Below are 16,829 nucleotides of genomic sequence, written 5' to 3' on the forward strand. Positions count from 1 at the left end.
ATGTGAATTGTGTCATATTTAACTAATTAGATGAGATCTCCATATTTGTGTTTGAGAATATAGATAACTTATACCAATCTTTGGTGTTAGTGTCATGATGAGTTAGTTACCACAAAAATGTCACCCAAAGGTCAACAACAAGAGATCTAACTACAAGATTTCATAATCACCTCATCTTCTTCGCCTTCTATAAGATCTTGTCCATTACCTACACTGCTACACATACTTGACTCTCCTACCACATTGATTGGCATTGCTACATTGAATAAAGAGAAATATTAGAAAATTATTAAAATTTATTATTTTTAGTTAATAATATTTAAAAGTATAGATTATAATTTAAAAATATATTATTGGATTGTTAAAAAAAATATTAGATTAATAACTAAAAATACTTAAAAAAATAATAAATTCTGTTGGTAATTTAAGATATGCATTTTTTATTTTTTATATTAGATTGATAATGGTATTTTTTTTGGATTATAGATTACTAAGGTGTTAATTCTAAAGGAAAGTATGAGGAGCCAATGGAATATCTGTACAATGTGTATAATGGAGGTTTATGGAGTATTAGAGATATAATCATTAGTGTTACCTTTTTTCATCAGTTAAAACTTTTGGAATGAGTGGTATCATGACATAGTATTAGAGCGCTAGATTCAAAAGGTCAATAGTTCGATTTTTGGTGAACCCCAAAATTAGTTTAATTTTTTGGGAAGATGTTTATTATTCCTAGTACTCGGATGATTATTCTAAATAGTATGAGAGATGTTCATTTTATAACTCAATACACATTGTACAAATAATCCGTGTTCATTTTATAACTCAATACACATTGTACAAATAATCCGTTATGTCTCTAGTGGGATCCTAATTTTAAATATAACACTATTTAATTTAGGTTTAGGATACAGAAATTGAACCTTCTAATTTTTGAGAGGTATAAAAATCAAATTATCAAACTCTCTGATTTTAAAAAGTATAAAAATCAAACCCTCTTTTTGCTCAAATCAAATTTTCTGATTTCCATTTCAAAAAAAAAATCAGAATAATTTCTATACCTTCTATAATTTTAAAAATACTAAAAATCATAATAAAATATATCAACCATCTCATGTCTACTAAAAAAAAAATTTAGCCTCAATATATACTTTCAATAAAGAGAGATAGATGGTCCTTATCCTTATTATTATTAGGACAACAAATCAGAGAGGAAAGATGGCTTAGTTGTAACCTTGTAGGTGGGTCGTAACTTCATTTTACGCAAATGTATTTTTTTTAAAGGTGGATTTTTTTTCAACTTTGGGCATGTTTAAGATTTTTAGTTTTTTACGTAAACAATCAATTATTTCAGTGTCAATATCATAAATGATTTATTAAATATTCAATCACAAATACTTCTTTAAAAACAAACCGGTTTTTGTCTCGTTCAAATTATTGAAGTTCAGGTATTATCCATAGTTCAAACTTCAAAGACCTTAATTGTTAGCAAGGTGTTATTATCAGATCCTTCGCCGTTCGAAATTGTTGGAAGCATGATAAGCGAGACACGTGGACTACAGTCCCACTCAAATATGTTTATCAGAATAAAATATATCGAATAATTTTTAATTAATTAACATTTACATTTTTTATTTAAAAAAATTAATTACTTAATATTATTCGCTAATCACCAATCACATGCTACCAATTTACAAAAGAGAAGATAGAAGAATTAAAGGAGTGCGAAGTGTGAGAAGTGAGAACCCCGATTTATCCATCCCCAATAAATGAAACGTAAACACATTCCAAAATTAAATATCTGATTATTCTGTGTAGCCAGAAGAGAAGAGAAGAGTGCAGTTTGTCTTTGTGGCGCACACTGTTTATTCTCTCTGCTATTGCGCTCTCTCTCTCTCCACTCTCTGGCTAGCTACTACTACTTCTTCTTCTACCTACCCAAACCCTAGTTTACTGAAATTGAGCTTCATGATTCGGTAGACAAAGAAAATAAACTAAAGGAAGAGGTATTGGTTTATCACTATTAATAATAGCAATAGTGATAATAATAATAATTATTCTTGTTGTTATTATTATTATGTACGGTAACAGAGTGGCGGACGGTGCGGGCGTTGATCGCAGGAAGCGAATCAACGACGTTCTCGACAAGCACTTGCACCGATCCTCACCCTCCACTTCAACCTCCGCCTCTACTAGGCCTATCAAGGCCCAAATCCAGGCCCAAATCCAAGCCAACAACTCCGACGCCACACTCGAGGAATCGGAAACCGACACCGGGGGATCGGACGTTAGCGCCTCCGACGACGGGGAAGACACCTCGTGGATCGCGTGGTTCTGCAGCCTCAGAGGGAACGAGTTCTTTTGCGAGGTCGATGATGATTACATTCAGGACGATTTTAACCTTTGTGGTTTGAGCAGCCAAGTTCCTTATTACGATTATGCCCTTGACTTGATTCTTGACGTTGACTCCTCCCACGGTAACTAACTGTAACTCACGCCTTCTCTTCTGATGTTGAATCATATTTTGCATTTGGTTTGTTTGATTCATACTTAAATGTATAGGAGACATCTTTACAGAAGAACAAAATGAGTTGATTGAATCCGCCGCGGAGATGCTTTATGGTCTCATTCATGCCCGCTACATTTTAACAGGCAGAGGAATGGCTGCCATGGTATGATTCTTATTTCTTGTTCTAATTTATCTTGAGCTTCACCATGAGATATCCAACTGTTTTAACTGTGAAAGATGCATTGACTATCCAGTTAGTTTAAATCTTTTTGTGGTTATAAATGGTAGTTTACTCTTAGCTGGAATTGAAGTTAGTAATGGTAATTGATCAAGTTCATTGGATTATGTTCTGTTATGTCATGTGCAGCTGGACAAGTACAAGAATTATGACTTTGGTAGGTGTCCAAGAGTTTACTGCTCAGGGCAACCGTGCCTTCCGGTGGGTCAGTCCGACATCCCTAGGTCGAGCACTGTAAAGATATATTGCCCCAGGTGTGAAGACATTTACTACCCGCGATCCAAGTATCAAGGTAGTATCCTTTTGTAGTTTCAAGTCTTGTGTTGGTGTTGAGCTCCTAGTTGCCAAGCTCTGTTTTTTATCTCCCACGCATGTGTCTGTTGATTCATATTTTGGCTTTTAGGAATTTCCAATTCCACATGTTTTTAAATTTACTTTATGTTCTTCTTTATTAACCAACAAGAAAGAAGGCATAAAGAGATGATAACCAATGCATGAATGAAGTTAGATGACAATAAAAGCAGCAAAACCTTTCCGTACCTGGTGTGAACAATTATAAGGAATTTTAGAAACACTTATGTCTATCAATGAATGTATTAAAGTGTGAATTCCAAACGTCTAACACCTCATAGGGTTTCAAGTTCATGATCTCATTTTCAGGCATGAAATTAGCACCAATGCAATGCACCAATATCTCAATGTGCTGTTTGATATTATGCTTCCTATATACAAAGATACTTGGTATAACATACCACTGAATCATACAGGGGACGGGGTTTTAATCCATGGATATTTTCTTTTTTAACTTTGGAATGATTGCATGTTATTTCATATTTCATTATTTTGCACATATTTTTTGGTTCAATTATACGATGAACACTATAACCTGTACCCGAAGTTCCTTAACTGCATCTCTAGATATCGACGGAGCTTATTTTGGAACTACATTTCCTAACCTCTTCCTGATGACTTATGGTCATCTGAAGCCACAAAAGCCATCACAGAGCTATGTTCCAAGAGTTTTTGGTTTTAAAGTTCACAAGCCATGATGAAGAATTGAAGATGGATGAAATTTCAAAGCTTGCAAACAAAAGTACGAGACGCCACATGCCTTGTTTTGCTTGCTGTCTCTGTTGTACTCCTCCTAGATTTCCAAATTAATACAATCTACATCACACTGTATTATTTATTTAGGAACATGTTGTAAAGTATATGCAGGCATGATTCGCAAGGCAATTAGTGTTCAATTTTGCTGTCAGCTTTGAATTCAGCGAGCTTTTGCAGACATTTTAATAGGTTATTTGGTTAGGTACGAAAATGCAACTATAATGGCATTACTTTTGTTTATTATAATTCCTTTATGGACTATGTACACACTAGAAAGGAAGTGGTGGAATTCCTTGTAGTTCATTATTAAGAATTGAATATGGGTTTTCCTTTATTGACTGTACAAGAAGGATGGGTTTCCTTTTCTGGTGACTAGACGAAGGCATGTGTTGTAGCCATGGGCGAGGGAGTTTGAGATAAGAGGGGAAAAATGTTATTGCCACACTTTTGGACAGGAACAGTTAATATGATAAGAGAGTATAATTATATTGAGTAAAGTACCGATCCAGTTCCTTTTTTTTTCTCCGAATGACAACGTGTCTTCTGATAAAATAAACAATCTACTTCAGTTTCCGTCTTTGATCTCTGCCAGACAATGCGATTTTTCTGTTAGTACTACTATCATCTGATAATAGACGTTGCTGACATGTTATGTTAACAAGCTGAGTTAGATGTCAAGTGCCAACATAAAATGAATAGAGACTTATTTGTTCTTAAATATAAATTGGTCAAGAATTTGTTGTTTGTCTATATTCATTCAAATAAAATGATGTTGTTTTAACATCAAATTGGTCAAGAGATTTATTTATATATTTGGTTACAATTCAGTTATATATTTAGGTACAATTCATTTAATCCTGTATTTGCTATTTCATCTTTATTGGTTTTATACGAGAAAAAAGAGTATAAATGCAAAGGTGTCCAAAATATTATGAAATATTGAATATCTAAACTTGTCTAAAGAAATTGGAGAAGAACTGAGAATGGTGAAATGGTGGTTACAGCTGGCTTCATAAGTGGTGTTGTATTATATTACCTCTTCCTGAAAATTTCTTAGAGGTTAAGGGTTGTGTGTGTGTGTGTGTAGTGCAAGCTGAATCGTTATATCAGTGTTAAGAGATGTACTTTATTGTTCCATATTGCATAGTTTGGTTTATGTATTGAGTTGAGAAAAGAACAAGGTAATAAGGACATGGAGAACTGAAAGATGGATATGCTGTGTCCTATATTAGGGCATTTGAGAGACATGGAAGATAGATGAAACCGATAGGGACAGCAAGGAGCAGCAAATGTTGGATAAGAACTAAGTAAAGGCCACCTACTGCAGTGCTATTACAGACTGGAGGCTTAGCTACTTTTGAGTTTTGAGTTTTATACCGCCTATGACAATAATTATACAACAAAAAGAAGACAATCAAATAGCTAATTAGGTACTTTGCAAAGTTGGATTTTCGTCCTTGCTAAGCTGGAGATATTGGGGTATATGGCACTTGGCACAATTGAATCACCTTGTGTTCTAGAAGATTCTTATCGTCAATGTGAGGTTACTTTGAAGACTGATTTGCAAGTATTTTTGTCCAAAGATCATACACGCATGCATTTATAATTGAGAAACAAAAATGGGACATATATTGACCCTATTTGAATTAGAAATTACAAATGTGAATAAATTATTTTTATTTATAAAAATATAGAATATTGATTCATAAATGAATAGAATTAGTTTCACACTTGCAAAAAAATGTTTTCAACAAAGATATTCATACGTTAATTTTATTTATAGATAAATTTTAGTATTTTAAAATTTTATGGATAAAATCAGTAATTTATTTATTTTTTGTAAATACAAAATTAATTTGTTTGATTATACAGTTTCTAATTACTTTTAAAATTTCAGTGAGGGGGTTAATAACAATTTTGGCCATGTATTTTTATTTTTTACTAAGAAACACGTATTGCAAAGCATGAGTAAAAGAAATCAGAAACAAAGTTAACAATAATTGAAAAAAATGATCTTAATTTACTATGTATCACTGAAATTGTAATTATGATAACAATTAGATAAGCGATAACAAAAAATGGAATCGATAATGCGACAAGAAAAAGAGTGCCATTAAAAAACCAAAAAACTTCCCCGTAATAAAAGGACCAAATGCGGAAAAAATAGGAGTGAGAGAAATAAGGAGAGAGAACGAGAGATAATATTAATAATTAAAAATAAAATTAAAAAAATTAGAAAAAGAAAAGAAATGGTGGTAGCAATAGCATAGCTATAGGAACAGCATGGTGATGGTGCTTGTAAATCGCGATTGTGTTATCATCACCGTCCCCGAACAACAGCAAAGTGAAGCTGAAAACCCTAGCTAGCTCGGAGGAAAAATAGAACCGGTAACCGCTTCGGCATGATTCAGTGAGAGAGAAACCGGATCGAACCAAATCGGAGGGAGAAAGAGAGAGAGAGAGAGAGAGACAGAGAGAAAGAGATAGTTATGTACAGAGAGAGAGAGCGAGAGCGAGGTACCAATACCAAATCGGAGGTTGATCGGAAGCGAATCAACGACGTCCTCGACAAGCAGCTGGAGCGATCGTCGCCGTCAACGTCGACGTCGAGGCCAATCAACGGCAAGGACAGGCCCTCCTCTCTCTTATCCGGCAAGTCCTCCTCCGCACGCGATCACGCCCTCAGGGACTCTCGCTCCACCGCCTCCGCCACTATCTCCAAGAACTCTAACGCTTCCGATGGTACTTTTCCTCTTTTTCTCTAATCTCTTCGAATATTTCTTCTATTAATTTGCTTTACGGATTTTATTGTCATTATTCTGCCAATATTATGTGAAATTGTGGGAAGCTCATCTTATGTAGTAGTAATAGCTTCAGTCCGGAGTTATTCGATGTTAAATACAAAGCTAGGAAGGATATGTGTATTTTTCGTGTTTTTGAAACGTGAAGGAGTGTAAAGGTTTAGGTCTTTTGCGGTTAGGGATGTAACTTTGCTTTTTTGGTTATGTGCATTGGCTGCAGAGGAATCTGAGACTGACAGCGAGGAATCTGATGTTAGTGGTTCTGATGGAGATGACACGTCGTGGATCTCGTGGTTCTGCAATTTGAGAGGGAACGAGTTCTTCTGCGAGGTGGATGATGATTACATCCAGGATGACTTCAACCTTTGTGGATTGAGCAGTCAAGTGCCTTACTATGATTACGCTCTTGATTTGATTTTGGATGTTGAATCCTCTCATGGTAAGCTTATGTTATGTTTATTCGACATTGCGACTCATGATTATTGTCAGTGCTTATCCATTTCTGTGGTGTGTAATACTTAATTGATTGTTATGTATGTTAAGAGTCTGAATTCAATCGGTTGTGTGTGCAGGTGACATGTTTACAGAGGAACAAAATGAATTAATTGAATCAGCAGCAGAGATGCTATATGGTCTGATTCATGCCAGGTATATCTTGACAGGCAAAGGATTGGCCTCCATGGTAAGATTTTTCTGCCAACCTAGTTAATACCATTGTATTGCTTTAGATTCCAGAAGATTGGCATTGTTAATGTACTTGGGATTTTTCCAGCTGGACAAGTACAAGAACTATGATTTTGGTAGATGTCCAAGAGTGTACTGCTCTGGGCAGCCCTGCCTTCCGGTTGGTCAGTCAGATGTTCCAAGGTCCAGTACCGTGAAAATATACTGCCCAAGGTGTGAAGACATTTATTATCCGCGGTCCAAGTATCAAGGCAGTATCCTTTTTAATTATATATTGTTGATTTTTGTGCCATTTTGTGGATTGCACAAGCATTTCTCTCAGAAATTTTATTTTAATATCACGCATATGTCACTGCTTGCTTGTTTAGAGATTCATTTTTCCCCATATTCAAGTAAATTAGTTATTAGGGTAACTTTTGGTTTTTGGTAATTCTCCTCTTACATTGTATGCATTATCTGTTAATGTTTTCCGCAATCTTGAAAAACCAAATTTACTTGTGATTGTGGATCAAATGCATTTTAAGCAGTTTTTACAGCTATAAGAATGTTCCATCCCTTATCAAGGTTTCTGAAAAGAAATCTTTTACTTGGATGCATTGCTAATGTGCACTAACTACCTGGTCTGTAATGGCGCATGGCAGTAATATTTAGATAGTGAATGACTTAATTTGCCTTGTCTGGATTCATATAATCGAGATCTTTTGACAAGTGATATCTGATATCTGGAGAAGTGTCTGTGTCTTATCCAAAAACTAATTCGGGTTCTTGTCAAGTAAAATTTCTGCTGCAATTTTACTTTCAGCCGTTTGTTGGTTGTACAAATTCGATTGCCTTCTATATTTGCTTTGCTTCCATTTTATGTAGCCATCTTTTTATTAAATGTTGATGAGTATGAATCTTGGGATGTATGAATTGTGTCTTGCAGTATAATTATTTCGGCTTGAATTTTTATTGGCACACTGCATTCTCCCGTATACTTTATATTCCACATTTTCCTTAAGTTTGTTCCAGACATTGATGGAGCTTATTTTGGAACTACATTTCCTCACCTCTTCCTGATGACTTACGGACAACTGAAGCCACAGAAACCATCACAGAGCTATGTTCCAAGAGTCTTTGGCTTCAAGCTTCACAAGCCATGAAGCTTAAATTTGAAGCTTCCAACGAAAGCAAGAGCCTGCCCAAGTCTTATTTATAATTCTTTCAGTCCCCTTGCAACATGCAGCTAATAGTATGCTTTTTCCAAAATGAGTACAATCTAGACCCGCTTATTTTATCTGTTTTAGGAGCGTATTGTAAAGAAAATTGCAGACCTGTCATGCAAAATGTTAGTTTCACTTTCAGCTTGGAGTTCAGTTCTGTGAGCTTCAAGTTCAATGAGCAAGTGGTTAGGTGCTTAAGTGTTCTGTTAATTGCTTATCAAAGTTGTATTCTTGCGATTAGTCCCACTTCATGTTGTTTATCATCATCTCAGATTACTGATCCCCTGCTATTTTATATTGTTTTATTCCATTTACTCCCTTCAATTTACGCCTCGTTCGAGTTTGTTGATTTATCCTTCGTCAAATTGAATCACATTTTAATCTGTTTTTACATTTTATAATTCAATTTCTACGATGTTATGGCCTTCTAGCAGTCAAACATCACTAATGATTGTATGAAATTTGAATAAGATGTTTCCCCTTGTCCATTAGTCTGTATGTGATCTCTGAAATTTTGACTATTTTCTATTCTCGTTTGACATTTGGAAGTTGGAACCACTTTTGAATCGCATTATATATGTATGCCGAATCTTTTTATATGAGCGAATACTAGAGTTTGTTTAGTCTGTATTTTTTTTTTTAGTATTTTGTTTTAAAAATTTTGCAAAAAAAATTATAAAATTGTTTTTTCTTTTCAATTTTTATTTTCCCTTTTTTTTCTTTACAAAATCTGTAGATCTTAACTTTTTACATCCAATCAAATCAAAGAGTGACATAGTAGACATTGTACTACTACCCCAGAACAAATGTATGTCAATATAAAATAATTTTATATGGTCATCTAATGACGAATATATAAAAGAACAAAATGGTCTTCTAAAAAAAGCGAATTTGATTTTGGGATCTATTACACTTTGTTTAGATATGAGAAAGAAAATAGAAGGAAAAAAATAATAAAAAGAAAAATAAAGTTATTTGTTATTTGGATAAAAAAATAAATAAAAAATAGAAAAAATTTCCTATTTAGTCGTAAAGAAAAATAAAAAAATTATAATAGTATAAAATTATATTAATATTTTTATAATGAAATAAAATATAAATATTTTTATTTATATTTTATTATATTTTATAAATATTATAAAATATAATTTTATATATTTAATTTAAACGATTTATTTAATACATATAATATTTAAATATAAATTTTTATTATAATAATATTAAAATTATTAAAACTAAATTTGTATTGATAATTATTAATAATATAACAAATTAACAATGAATTAACATTTGTAATTATACCATTATTTGTTCTTCATGAGTTTTTATCTCATGATGGAAGAGAAAATTTTGGATGAATCCCACACTAATTTATTCTTTTCTTTTTAATTTTTTATAGTCTTCAAATAATGAAAATTTTGATTTTTCGTCTTTTTTTATTTATTCTTTTTTCTCATATTCCTTTGAACCAAAGGATATATTAATGTATCAAAATTAAAATTATTTTTTATATTATAAAAAATTGGTCATATTGTAAAGTGCTACTGAGTACTGAACATGATACTATTGTAAAGTGCTAATATTTAAACCAATGAAAGGAAAGTCTAGCTCTTGCTACCCAATATCCATCATTAATCTATAATGCCTATAATTTAATATCTGATTTTGACCTAATTTATTTTTTATGACAAATTTTAAATATTTAATAATTATTTATTTTTATATTTTTAATAATTATTTATTTTTATACTTTTTAAATTAAATATTAATTTTTAATTTTTTTTATAAATTAGGCAAATACTTTTAGCCACCCGGCGCAATCACCTTAATCAATACGAAGCAAATTGAATTGGATTGACATGCAACGACGAAAGAACCACAAAAAGAAATAAAACTATGTAGCAATGCTGCTCCAATAACAAGAAACAGTTCCGTGCAATTGGACAGAGTGAAATCTCAATCAGATATAACATGATTCAGTTCAAACAATCCGGTTCTCTAAACATAAACTAATAATTTCGTAAAGCTATTGCCCAAAAGCTTGCACAAACCAAAATGCTTAACTCTCAGTTTGTTCCCTCAACCTCCGGATAGTACTCCGCACAGTGACGGCACTAGCGGTGCTGCCAGAATAGAGCAAAACAAAGTGAGCATGTTTGAGAACAAAAAGATATCAATTTGAGTAGAAAGAAAGAAGGAAGAATGGAACATTACTTCAATGTGTAGGCACCGCCTGCTTTCACTTTTCCACAATCCTTGCATCCCCATATTCCTACAGCCTTCCTCTTCACAGCATACTGCAACCGCCAACACAGTTAAAGAAATTATCAAATCATAAATCACTTAATATTCTAAAGACTCCTTTGCTGTGTTTCGCTCTTACATACCTTGCCACAAAATTCACAGAAGAACTTGCTGTGCTGACTAACCTCCATCTTCTTAATCTGCTTCCGCAGACTAGCACCATATCTGGTACCTGTCACATTAAAAATCCAATAAATTCAAAATTGCGAACTCAAAAGAAATAATGCATATACACTTATTGACTATTCATTTTAAACCTACCATCACTTATGCGTATACTAAGAGAGCGCATTTAGGTTTTTAAGTGAAAGCGTCATTACGGAACGTACCATATTTTCCGACGATGCCTGCCTTCTTCGTTCTCTTAGTCTGCAATTAGGGGATGATTATGTAAATTAATAAGCTTCATGATCGAAAAGAAAAGCGACGAGGCATTGGATTCGGGAAAGGGAGAAGAGAGAGAATACCATGTCTTCTGGATCGAAGGCGCTGTGTCAAACAAAAGTGAGAGAGCCGCACCCAAACGAAAGTGGAGTACATAACTTGCGCGCCGTTACGGAAACCCTAAAATTCCTCTCTCATGCCATGGATTTTTCTTGTAATAATGAATAATTCATGATACAGATATAATTGTAATTCTGTTGTAGTCTAGGTGGTTAGGATACTCGGCTCTCACCCGAGAGACCCGGGTTCAAGTCCCGGCAATGGAAACACTTTTTGCATTTTAACCCTTCTGTTACATTAATGTTAAATGCAAAAGGAAAATATTAGTAATCTAAGTCAATACCGATCAATTTTCTTCTTTTTCACAAAAAAGATTAATTTCCTAGCATTTCTTATTATTAAATAATTTTGTTAAATAGGTTTAGCGTATCATAAATGTTTCTGAGCAGGATTGTCATATCTCGCTGGAAATTCTGGAATTTATGAGTATCCAAGTGGTTAGAAGGTGAATCTAGAGAGTAGACTATGGTAGATTTCTAGGCTTCCTAATCTGGAATTAAAGACAAATTCCTTGGCTTTCCATAGACAATCCAGTGGTCTAAATCCCAGACTTTTTGCATGGTTATTAATAAAGTATGAAGCAGGCTTTTTTATAATGGTAAGAAAGTATGCTATCTAATTAAATCTGTTGCTAGAACACTGCTTGTTCCACACAGTCTTCAAAAACAAGTATATTATGAACCCTCCTTTTATGGGCATGGAGAATAATTCTGGAAGAAAGGTGACTGAAAAGGGACTATAAAATGGTCTGTGAAAGATGGTAAATCTAATTCTTGATTGGGTATCCTGTTTCACTTTGCTGATCACCCTCTATGGTCCACTTTGTACTGTTCATTTCATTTATAAAATACATCTTATCCTTGAAAGGAAAAAAAAAGTTATCACTAAACAGTTGACACCATAAGACACAAGAAGCTACATAAGCAGAGAGCATAAGAAAGTACACTAGCTAGTTTGCTATCATTGTATACCAAAAGCCATAAGCTATATAAGCAGCCATGAGAAACTATGTACCCAAAATACGGCCACAGGAGTCCATGTACCCAGAAGATCAGCCATAAGAAGCTATGTACTCAAGAACAGCCATGTGAAGCTGTGTATCAAGCAAGAAATAGGCAAACAAGAGAGGGATTGAAACCATGTCTCAAAGTAGATTTGGTTTCTTAATAGCTACTTTTTCAATTATGTGTCTGAACTTTTCTTGCTCAATGATCTGCTCCAGAATTTTATCTTCCAATTCAGCGGATGAAAAGAGTTGACGATTTTGAGCCCCACCTTCGGAATGAAAGAACACGAACTCTGACAACTGGTCCTTCACAGCTTGTCGACCACATTTTTTCTCGTCCGTTGTCCCCTTAGTGATCAAATGGTAAGTAAACACAAGCTTCTTTTGGCCGAGCCTATAAGCACGGCTTATTGCTTGCTTCTCAACCGAGGGATTCCACACAACATCAAGCAAAACAACCCTCGAGGCACCTACCAAACTGATACCTTCGTAACAAGCCTTGGTTGATGCTAGCATTACCCTTACTTTGCTGTTCGGATCATTGAAAGTGTGGATTGAAGCCTGTCGAAGCTTTGCTTCTTGTTTTCCATGCATTTGTAACACCTCTCTTCCTTCGGTCCAACTAAAATGTTGCTTCAGCTGGCTCAGTAGAAGCTTCAAAGGTTCAATGAATTGACTAAAAATCAAAACTTTTTCATTGAAAATTCCACTGATCCTGATAAGTTCCATTAAGAACTTTGTTTTGGCACTTTCGTTGGGGTTCAATCTACACTTTTGTATCTTCTCCTTGTCTTCAGCTATCTCGCAAAGAGAAGGATGAAACGCTGCTACAGACTCTTCGTATTCTAATTTAAGCACATTATCAAATCTCTTCTTAATATCTTGAAGCAATTTCTCCTGCAACTGGGTTGGCTTCAATATGACTACCAACTGCCTCAACCCTGGGAGACTGTCTTGCAGTATGGTTCCCTTGTATACATGAACAAAAGGTTGAATCATTTCTCGGATCTCTTTCAATATCTTTAATTTTCTACTGGAATCAGTAACCTTTCCATATGAATTGACAAGATATTGCCATCTCCCTCTATGTTCATCTCTTGGATTCAAGTCAGCAAATTTAGGCCTTGCCAAGCACAGTGTGGTGTATAGCTCCCTAAAGTTGTTTTGAAAGGGAGTTCCGGAAAGGATGATGCGTCTCTTTGTTTCAATTTCAGAGACGGATTTCCATACAGCAGATGTCTTATTGCGGGGAGTGTGCCCTTCGTCAAGAACTAGCAAACTAGGCTGTTCAAGAAGGAACTTCCTCAGGACCTTGTCCCGGGAGCCCTGCCGGGTAAGTAGCTCGAACAATTTGTAGCTAATTCCCAAGATGCTTTTGCCAAGCTTCCAGGAATAGAACTTAGCTGTACGACAATTCCGCTTTGCTGCCTGAGTTGAAGCATTACGACCAAATTTATTGATAAGATTACGAGCTGTTTCATTCTCGTTGCCAGAGTATTCAGAGTTGTTCACATTGTGAAAGGGAATGTCAACCTTCCATAGTTTGAACTCCTCTTCCCATGTAAGGAGCATGCTTTTAGGAGCAATAATCATTGGTGAGCATGCTGGATATAACTTCATGTAAGCCTGGATAAATACAATAGCAAGACGGGTTTTCCCCGTGCCAGGAGCATGAGATACAACGCATCCATTTCCAGTGTTTTCTTCTTTAAGCTGATCAAGAAAAATTCCACCAGCTAAATGACTCCAGAGAAATTCAAAAGCTTCGCATTGATGAGGATACATAGTCTTCTTCACTCCAGGAATCATATCCCACACTGTCCCCTTGTGATTACCAAGGTTATAATCATCACTCCAAGAAGTTCGATCATGAAGCTCATCCAAGACAGACCGGTCAACATCATCCCCATAATAATAATAATCTCTCCTGTCAGATTTTTCCCATGGACTTTCAACCTGCATACGCCAAGGTAACGTATCAACGCACAAATAATTAGTTGAAAATGGCACGTAACGAGTAGAATGACAAATAATTTCTATATACTCACTCACTCATACATGGATAGATAATCAGTTAACTGCATAACTTTAGAGCCACCTTAATATCCAAAGTCATTTGCATGGCAATACAATCAATAACCACATACTCTATTTAAGTGATATACCATGTAAAGAATATAACATGCAAGATGTATGTAATCCCTAGAGCTAAAGAAGAAACTTACTAGATAGGATGTAGCCCAAAATAATTTAATATATTGTGAAACAAGCAATATAAATGCTCAAATTTATCTGAGAAATGCTAAGCTTTAACTCATTAATCACAAGCATAGAAATCAGTTGCAACCAATCCACAAGCAGGCTCTATTCTAATATGTATATTAGATCAAAGGCAAATGACTTACAAAAGGAGGAACCCAATTCTTGATCTCCAGTGCCACATGCAAGCAATATTTACAGATAAGCCCAATTTCCTCATCAAGAACAAGATTGTGTTCCCCTTTTTGACAGCGAAAAAGAGGGGGTGTGTTAGCATCACCTTCCACCGGAAATTGATCACGATCCGAATTAGCATTATTTTCACCCTGCTGATGAGAAAACATAATTTACCTTCACTATAATCATATAGCATAGAATGTGACTGCTGTAAATTGTAATAGTGGAAGGAAACAACCAACCTGAGGAGCAGAAGCAGAGTCTTGTTGGATAACATGAAGACCAAGCTCCATCTCAGACCAGATCGTATCTATTTCTTTCTCATCTTGGGATTTCTCCGCTGGCGGTTCCTTAGTTAAAAAAGTAAACTTGAAAGGAAAATCCACACATGAATTTCCCCCCTCAATGCTTGACTTGCTAGACAATTTACCCTTCTCTTGGGCAACACAATCCTGAAACTCCCCACCAAACCCTTTTAGATCTTGATCTTCTCTCTTCCTTGTAAATTCAAAAGCAGATCCCTTTTCCCTCTTGGAACCTCTGCATTTGAATTCATTAGAACCCTGCTCCTCTTCAAAAGGATCAGAGCTGAAGCCACGCTCCATCTCAGCCCAAATAGCATCCAGCACTTCCTGCTCAGTCGATTTCTCCGGTGGCGCGTGCTTCTCACTGTTGAAAGGGGACCTTGTTGGCACGTCCATGGTCACCACAGTTGCACCTGATTCTTCTTCCACAGATTCCAGCAAAGGCACCTCTCCCTTGCCAAACATCATATCCCTTAACATGCTAGCCACATCAACACGCTTCCGCTTTTGCTTCTTCCCTTCGAAATTGGCCACATTGTTCATACATGCATCTCTCTCTACGCTGTAGTCGTCGTCATCATCATCATCCTCCTCCTCCAAATCAGTTTCTTCTGATTCATAAAGAGACTCGTCGTCATCGTCGTCGTTGTCGTCGTCGTCGTCTTCCTCCTCCTCCTCCTCCTCCTCCACATGTTCTTCTTCATCATCTTCACCTTGCTTCCCAGGTTCTTGCCCTTCTTCCTTTTCTTGTTCTTGTTCTTGTTCTTCATCATCATCATCATCAGCAAGACAAATTGGTTGACTAAAAGTCCCAAAAAGGAGGTGCTTCTTGCTCTTCGGGAAATGGGAACGAGTCCTGTGTGCAACACTCTTACCATCGGGGATGGGACCCTGGTCAATCAAAATGTCAACCCCAAATTTTCTTCTTTTCCTCGTTATATCTTCTCTGTTCTCGCCCTCCTTCACATTCTCGCCGTCTCTGTTACCGCTGCCTTCTGCGCTGCCGCGTTCAGGTTGAGGTTTCGGGGGAGTTTCCCCTTTAACGACGACTTCGTCATCGTCGGAGCTACTCAGGCTCATGGTGGTTGTGGCGGTCTTTCTTGAACGAGTTCTGGAGGCAACAGGAATAGTGTTGGAATGCATGGTTGCAAAAGAGAAAAAGAAATGTGCTTTGTTGAGAGTATGGCAGGAAGCGAGTACGAGAATTTTGCCCCTTTATGCTAAGATCAACCTGAAAAGATTGCTTTATTTCTTTCCGATAACCAGTGGCTTTTCTTAAAAAAAGAGGAAAAACAGAAAGTATATATTAGTGAAGAGCAAGAAGAGAGTAATGAGTAATGTGAGTAACAGTGACAGCAACAGGATGGGAGAGTGGTGAACGCTGAATGGTGAAATAGAAAGACCAATCAACGAAAAGCGCCCTGCTCCGCTCTTTTACAACTTCACCAACAGCAGTCAAGCACCAACAACACACCATTCAATTTTCCTTTATCCTTTAATTTGTAGAGTAACGCTCAGTCACTAACAAATATTATTTTTTTTTTTGTCTTATAGTTATATTTAAAAAAATTGTGTACCTACAAAAATATATAATTTATATCAAAATTATTATTTATATATTAAAATCAGCCACTAAAATTAATTTCTAATATATTTGTGTATAAATATGTATGTAATTTAATTTATTTTCAATGTGTATTTATATTTTAACATGTATTTTATATTGGTGGTTG

At 35.4% G+C, this 16,829-nt stretch overlaps 4 protein-coding genes and 1 non-coding gene across 11 annotated transcripts; 3 read left to right on the plus strand and 2 right to left on the minus strand.

Moving 5' to 3' along the window:
* The first annotated feature begins 1,172 nt into the window (after positions 1-1,172).
* LOC112800387 (putative casein kinase II subunit beta-4) lies at positions 1,173-4,188 on the plus strand. 6 transcript variants are annotated; one of them, XM_025842638.3, is made up of 4 exons: positions 1,173-2,477; positions 2,563-2,672; positions 2,877-3,042; positions 3,666-4,188. In XM_025842638.3, exons 1-4 carry the CDS (start codon positions 2,078-2,080, stop codon positions 3,794-3,796), a joined length of 807 nt encoding a protein of 268 aa, XP_025698423.1. In that variant the 5' UTR covers positions 1,173-2,077; the 3' UTR covers positions 3,797-4,188. The 6 variants fall into 6 exon arrangements, with proteins under 6 accessions (XP_025698423.1, XP_025698427.1, XP_025698424.1 ...); XM_025842642.3 differs by having other exon boundaries at positions 2,877-3,039; positions 3,646-4,188; XM_025842639.3 differs by having other exon boundaries at positions 2,877-3,039.
* Positions 4,189-5,901: 1,713 nt separating this feature from the next.
* Positions 5,902-8,869, plus strand: LOC112800388 (casein kinase II subunit beta-1-like). The gene is made up of 5 exons (XM_025842643.3): positions 5,902-6,596; positions 6,876-7,094; positions 7,228-7,337; positions 7,428-7,593; positions 8,351-8,869. The coding sequence occupies exons 1-5, from the start codon at positions 6,344-6,346 to the stop codon at positions 8,479-8,481; spliced, it is 879 nt and encodes a 292-aa protein (XP_025698428.1). The 5' UTR covers positions 5,902-6,343; the 3' UTR covers positions 8,482-8,869.
* A 1,588-nt stretch (positions 8,870-10,457) lies between these two features.
* Positions 10,458-11,443, minus strand: LOC112800389 (large ribosomal subunit protein eL43). Its single transcript, XM_025842644.3, has 5 exons — positions 11,313-11,443; positions 11,175-11,214; positions 10,929-11,017; positions 10,756-10,838; positions 10,458-10,664 (listed from the first exon to the last, which is right to left on the minus strand). The coding sequence occupies exons 1-5, from the start codon at positions 11,313-11,315 to the stop codon at positions 10,601-10,603; spliced, it is 279 nt and encodes a 92-aa protein (XP_025698429.1). The 5' UTR covers positions 11,316-11,443; the 3' UTR covers positions 10,458-10,600.
* A 39-nt stretch (positions 11,444-11,482) lies between these two features.
* TRNAE-CUC (transfer RNA glutamic acid (anticodon CUC)) lies at positions 11,483-11,555 on the plus strand. Its single transcript has one exon. It is a non-coding gene; the product is annotated as a tRNA-Glu (tRNA).
* Positions 11,556-12,093: 538 nt separating this feature from the next.
* Positions 12,094-16,587, minus strand: LOC112803176 (SNF2 domain-containing protein CLASSY 3-like). 2 transcript variants are annotated; one of them, XM_029298209.2, is made up of 3 exons: positions 15,034-16,587; positions 14,761-14,940; positions 12,094-14,311 (listed from the first exon to the last, which is right to left on the minus strand). In XM_029298209.2, the coding sequence occupies exons 1-3, from the start codon at positions 16,237-16,239 to the stop codon at positions 12,494-12,496; spliced, it is 3,204 nt and encodes a 1,067-aa protein (XP_029154042.1). In that variant the 5' UTR covers positions 16,240-16,587; the 3' UTR covers positions 12,094-12,493. The 2 variants fall into 2 exon arrangements, with proteins under 2 accessions (XP_029154042.1, XP_029154041.1); XM_029298208.2 differs by having other exon boundaries at positions 14,761-14,943.
* Between the last annotated feature and the right edge of the window lie 242 nt (positions 16,588-16,829).

Source organism: Arachis hypogaea, chromosome 5, assembly GCF_003086295.3.
Source record: "Arachis hypogaea cultivar Tifrunner chromosome 5, arahy.Tifrunner.gnm2.J5K5, whole genome shotgun sequence".
In the NCBI taxonomy this organism is placed as follows: Eukaryota; Viridiplantae; Streptophyta; class Magnoliopsida; order Fabales; family Fabaceae; genus Arachis; species Arachis hypogaea.